Genomic DNA, 6,034 nt, shown 5'->3' on the forward strand with positions numbered 1-6,034 from the left:
TAGTTATAGTTCTGGCTACTGTGGTACAATATGTTGAAAGTATGTATTAGTATCTGGCAGTATACATGTGTGACAATAATCATATGTGTATAATAACAGTAGAAGTATGACTAATGACTAATGATGGCAGCAGCAGCAGGAGGCATCTGGCAGGACCATGGCAGCAGGACAACCACACACGTCACGCTGTCCAGGCACTGTGATGTCATCTGTTTGTGACGCAGTATCACGAGTAATGTTTCTGACGTTAAATTTTACGTTTTGTTTCTCTGCAGGAATCGATGTCTTTATTCAGCGCTGCCGACTTCACGCCCTTTGACCCCACGCAGGAAGTCATCTTCCCTCCTGAGCTCATGGTAAACAACAAACACAGACAAAGAGTCAGAAGATTAAATCAGTTTATTTTAACCTGACCTCATTAAAGACGACTCACCTGAGTGTGGACAGAGAGCCACATGTTCACAACAGGAAGTCATCTTCCCTAGCCTAAACAACAAACAAACAATAAAAACAAGTGTGTAAACTCTCTTGTTAAAGACGACTCAGCTGAGCTTGGACAGAAAACCACGTCATCAGATGTCTCAGGTTCTGTGTCAGGTGTTTACAACAGGAAGTCACTGATGGTCATTTGTCCGCTCCCCCACATGCTCACTTCATATTAACATGATGACATCATTGTCCTAATGTGACTCAACGCTCACACACACCTTTGTCTCCGATGGCCATCAGAATGTCTGTCCACGTGTCCTCTGAGGACATCTGTCCAAGTGTCCTCTGAGGACGTCTGTCCACGTATCCTCTGAGGACATCTGTCCGTGTGTACTCTTAGGACATCTGTTCACATGTCTTCTGAGGACGTCTGTCCGTGTGTCCTCTGAGGACATCTGTCTGTGTGACCGTGTGTCTTCTTAGGGCATCTGTCCACATGTCCTCTGAGGACATCTGTCCATGTGTCCTCTGAGGACATCTGTCCGTGTGTACTCTTAGGACATCTGTTCACATGTCTTCTGAGGACGTTTGTCCATGTGTCCTCTGAGGACATCTGTCTGTGTGACCGTGTGTCTTCTTAGGACATCTGTCCACATGTCTTCTGAGGACGTCTGTCCATGTGTCCTCTGAGGACATCTGTCCATGTATCCTCTGAGGACATCTGTCTGTGTATCCTCTTAGGACATCTGTCCACATGTCTTCCGAGGACGTCTGTCCATGTGTCCTCTTAGGACATCTGTCCACATGTCTTCTGAGGACATCTGTCCGTGTGTCCTCTTAGGACATCTGTCCACATGTCTTCTGAGGACGTCTGTCCGTGTGTCCTCTGAGGACATCTGTCTGTGTGACCGTGTGTCTTCTTAGGGCATCTGTCCATGTGTCCTTTGAGGACATCTGTTCATGTATCCTCTGAGGACATCTGTCCACGTGTCCTCTGAGGACGTCTGTCCATGTGTCCTCTGAGGACAGCTCGCTGTGGACGGACACACGTTGACACACACACACACACTCTGACTGTCCTCCTGTTGGTTTGTCCGTCTGTTCGTCCTCTGTTCCAGTCTCTAACCAAAGGTCAGAGGTCGTCCTCACTGTCTTTCCATGGCGACAGGACGACATGGCTGCAGCCCGACTGTCTGGACGAGTTTCTGCGTCTGAAGTGGAAACATCCCGACGCCCGAATCGTTGTGGGAAACACCGAAGTGGGTTAGTGTGTTTACTCATTTGTTCATTCATCCACTCATCCATCCACTCATTTATCCATTCACTCACTCACTCACTCACTCACTCACTCACTCACTCTATGTGTGTTCAGGTATCGAGGTGAAGTTTAAGAACATGGTGTATCCGGTGATTTTGGCGCCGACGTTCGTCCCTGAACTGAGCTCAGTGACTCAAACTGACGACGGTGAGTCTGAGAGTTACTGCTAAACTTCACCTGAGGACACAGCTGAGGCTCAGAGGTAGAGCGGGTCGCCCCACCTCCTCCAGTCGGACTGTTCATCAGTGTGTGAGTGTGTGTCAATGGTTACTGAGCAGCAGGTGGCACCTTGTACTGCAGCCTCGGCCACCTGCGTGTGAATGTGAATGGGTGTATGTCACTCGTGGCGTAAAGGCGGTTTGAGTGACTTGAAGACTAGAAGGGAGCTAAATAAGTACAGTTACCTCCAGAGGCCTAACGTTATCCCACCAAACGTCTCGATGATTTAACCTCCAGAGGCCTAATGTAATCCCACCAAACGTCCCGATGATTTCACCTCCAGAGGCCATGTAATCCCACCAAACGTCCCGATGATTTCACCTCCAGAGGCCTAATGTAATCCCACCAAACGTCTCGATGATTTCACCTCCAGAGGCCTAACGTAATCCCACCAAACGTCTCGATGATTTCACCTCCAAACGTCCCGATGATTTCACCTCCAGAGGCCTAATGTAATCTCACCAAACGTCTCGATGATTTAAACTCAGATAGCTCAGGTTTCTTTCCGTCTTCATGCTCACGTAGTTGATAGTCTAGAACCAAACTGCGACACCTGTCACACTTTGTTTGTTTGTTCAGGTGTGGTGTTTGGTGCAGCGTGCAGTCTCAGCCATATGGGGGCAGTACTGAAACAGGCGGTGGAGACTCTTCCTCCTCATCAGACCCAGGTCTTCCTCGCTGTCCTGGAGCAGCTGCGCTGGTTTGCTGGGATGCAGATTCGTAACGTGGCGGTGAGTTGCAGCATTTCTGTGTCCTCTTTGTGGGAAAGTTATTAATCAGAATCACATCAGAAATATTGAGTCAATGATCGTCAAGAAACTGAACCAGGTAGGGAGTTCAGGGGCCCTGGGAGAGCAGAGTGTTTCAGATGAATTTACTACACCTGGTGGGGAGTTCAGGGGCCCTGGGAGAACAGACTGTTTCAGATGAATTTACTACACCTGGTGGGGAGTTCAGGGGCCCTGGGAGAGCAGACTAAAGTGTACAATTAGGAAGTGTAGGAGTGCGGACCAGTGTTCAGACTGAATGAATCAACAGGAAGTGAAATAAAGTTTTATTGTGTTTTCGTTTTCAGGCTGTCGGTGGAAACATCATGACCGCCAGCCCCATATCTGACCTCAACCCTGTGTTTATGGCCGCGGGCTGTAAACTCATCCTGAGGGACAAAGGTAACACACACACACACACACACATCTTCAAACACACACACACACACACACACACACAGATTCTGTGAAAACAGTGGTGGTGCATTCACTGTCTCTGTCAGGAGGCATTCAGGTGACTCCCTCTGACCCCATCATTAAATAATAAATGTTTCAGACTAATGTTGTGTTCAGGGTCACTCTGTGTTTTTGTACTTTACTGTACCCACAGCTAGTTTCTATATATCCCACAGCACCTAAAGGCAACACAGGGTTCATCCTCCCAGACCTACTGACAGGTCTTTGAATGTTTCCTAATGCTGTTAAACCTCTGACCTCTGACCCTGGTGTATGTCTGTGTGTCAGATGGGAGTCGTGTGGTTCGGATGGACGACGGTTTCTTCACTGGTTACAGGAAGACAATCCTGCGACCACAGGAAGTCCTGGTGTCCATTGAGATCCCGTACAGCAAAAAGGTAGAGACACATCGCCACGGCTACGGCTGTTTGTCACCTAGCAACCACTGTCTGTCACCTAGCAACCACTGTCACCGTGCTGTGCTTCATGGCGGTCTGGACTCTGATGCCGGTGGTTTTGTGTTCTTCCTGTTTAGACTCAGTTCGTCTCCGCCTTCAAACAGTCTCCTCGCCGAGAGGATGACATCAGCATTGTCACCGCTGCGATGAGCGTAACCTTCACACCTGAGACTGACATTGTCAAGGACTTGAGGCTGAGTTATGGCGGCATGGCGCCCGTCACGGTGCTGGCTACGCAGACGGCGAACAGACTGCTGGGAAGGTAATAAACACAGTGACATCACAGTTGAAGATCATAGATGTGTTTGTTGCTATGGAACTCTCTGATGTCATCCAGGCGGTGGGGGGAGGAGCTTCTCCAGGAGGCGTGCTCCTCATTGGCCGAGGAGATGACCCTCGACCCCTCTGCACCGGGCAGCATGGTGACGTACCGGCGAACTTTGACTCTCAGCTTCTTCTACAAGTTCTACCTGACGGTGCTGCAGAAGCTCCTCGACCAGGTGGAGTTTAGATTGAATTAACTTTAACGGGTTTTTATTTTATTAATTTAATTTACTTTGAAGCCATCCATTTATTGAGTGTGATGTTGTATTCCTCAGGGCGTGGACGTGGCGGCGGTCAGCTCAGACTGCGTCAGTGCGACGCAGATTTATCGTCCAGAGACAGCGTCCAGCGTTCAGATCTACCAGGTACACACGCTACAAGATAATGTTAGATAATAATAATTCAAACTTTAAACAGGTGAAACTCCCGTGTTAGTGTCCAGGTGTGTGACATCACATTTCTGCTCCAGGCGGTGCCGGAGGGGCGGAGCCAGGATGATGTGGTGGGCCGCCCTATGATGCATCTGTCGGCCCTGAAGCAGGCGACGGGTGAGGCGATTTACTGTGACGACATGCCGCAGTACGAAAACGAGCTTTACCTGGCGCTCGTCACCAGCAGCAAAGCACACGCCCACATCCTGTGAGACTCACAACTGTATGACACACACACACCTTAACCACACTCACACAACACAGACACTCGAACTACGCCCACACACCTGAACTAGTGCACACACACCTGAACCACGCACACACACACACGCGCACACACACACACACACACACACACACACCTGTCCTGTCTCACCCAGGTGTGTGTGTGTGTGTGTGTCTCAGCTCCGTAGATGCCTCGGCAGCTGAGCGAATGCCTGGTGTAGTCTGCTGTGTGTTTGCTGCTGACATCCCCGGCAGTAACGCCACCGGACCGGTCGAATATGATGAGACCGTCCTCGCTGATGGCCAGGTGTGTTTTTGTTTGTCCCACCAATCAGACGACTCCTTAGGTTCTCGACCACTGTTTTTTTAATGTGTTTGTGTGTGTGCGTGTGTGTGAAAGAATACAGTTCTCCTTGTCACAATTAAAGCATTAATTTCTGTGTTTCCTTCGTCTCTGCAGGTGACATGTGTTGGTCACATCATCGGCGCCGTGGTGGCCGACACTCAGATCCACGCTCAGAGAGCTGCCAAGGCTGTCAGGATCCAGTACGAAGAGCTGCGGCCAGTCGTCACCATCCAGGTGAGACTAGGAACACCTGGATGACTCAGTGAAGGGAGTTAAAAAAGTTAAATTGAGCTCCACCAAAAACACGTCTGTTGTTCTTCTGATTGACAGGAAGCCATCGCCACCCAGTCCTTCTATCAGCCAATCAGAACCATCCAGAGTGGTGACCTGGAGGCGGGCTTTAAACAGGCCGACCACATCCTGGAGGGTAAGACTGTCCATAAGAGTGACTACTTTCTGTTTCCACCTGATCAGGTTTTGATTATTGATTGATTAACTGACAGGTGAGATGCACATCGGAGGGCAGGAACATTTTTACCTGGAGACAAATGTCACGCTGGCCGTTCCCAGAGAAGATGGCGAGATGGAGCTCTTTGTTTCTACTCAGGCCGCCTCCAAAACACAGGTAAGAATGTTCAAAACACAGGTAACTATATTCCAAAACACAGATAACTATACTCCAAAACACAGGTAACTGTACTCCAAAACAAAGGTAACTGTACTCCAAAACACAGGTACCAAAACACAGGTAACTGTACTCCAAAACAAAGGTAACTGTACTCCAAAACACAGGTAACTGTACTTGAAAACAAAGATAACTATACTCCAAAACACAGGTAACTGTACTCCAAAACACAGGCAACTGTACTCCAAAACACAGTTAACTATACTCCAAAACACAGGTAACTGTACTCCAAAACACAGGTAACTGTACTCGAAAACACAGGCAACTGTACTCCAAAACACAGGCAACTGTACTCCAAAACACAGGTAACTATACTCCAAAACACAGGTAACTGTGCTCCAAAACACAGGTAACACTATTCCAAAACACAGGCAAC

At 48.8% G+C, this 6,034-nt stretch overlaps 1 protein-coding gene and 1 long non-coding RNA gene across 2 annotated transcripts in view; both read left to right on the forward strand.

Annotated features, from left to right (window-relative positions):
* xdh (xanthine dehydrogenase) overlaps nt 1-6,034 on the forward strand; it is a 45,251-nt gene that overhangs the window by 23,839 nt on the left and 15,378 nt on the right. Inside the window, exons 8-21 of the mRNA XM_050066286.1 lie at nt 276-356; nt 1,548-1,692; nt 1,802-1,894; nt 2,546-2,697; nt 3,042-3,135; nt 3,478-3,587; nt 3,725-3,909; nt 3,985-4,147; nt 4,247-4,336; nt 4,441-4,610; nt 4,808-4,934; nt 5,088-5,207; nt 5,304-5,400; nt 5,477-5,598. Of these exons, the coding sequence (XP_049922243.1) occupies nt 276-356; nt 1,548-1,692; nt 1,802-1,894; nt 2,546-2,697; nt 3,042-3,135; nt 3,478-3,587; nt 3,725-3,909; nt 3,985-4,147; nt 4,247-4,336; nt 4,441-4,610; nt 4,808-4,934; nt 5,088-5,207; nt 5,304-5,400; nt 5,477-5,598 (1,749 nt within the window). The remainder of the gene's footprint in view (nt 1-275; nt 357-1,547; nt 1,693-1,801; nt 1,895-2,545; nt 2,698-3,041; nt 3,136-3,477; nt 3,588-3,724; nt 3,910-3,984; nt 4,148-4,246; nt 4,337-4,440; nt 4,611-4,807; nt 4,935-5,087; nt 5,208-5,303; nt 5,401-5,476; nt 5,599-6,034) is intronic.
* Nucleotides 5,795-6,034, forward strand: part of LOC126403588 (uncharacterized) — a 1,220-nt gene continuing 980 nt past the window's right edge. Inside the window, exon 1 of the long non-coding RNA XR_007571331.1 lies at nt 5,795-6,007. This is a non-coding gene — a long non-coding RNA (uncharacterized LOC126403588). The remainder of the gene's footprint in view (nt 6,008-6,034) is intronic.

The sequence above is a fragment of the Epinephelus moara genome, chromosome 16 (assembly GCF_006386435.1).
Source record: "Epinephelus moara isolate mb chromosome 16, YSFRI_EMoa_1.0, whole genome shotgun sequence".
Classification (NCBI taxonomy): Eukaryota; Metazoa; Chordata; class Actinopteri; order Perciformes; family Serranidae; genus Epinephelus; species Epinephelus moara.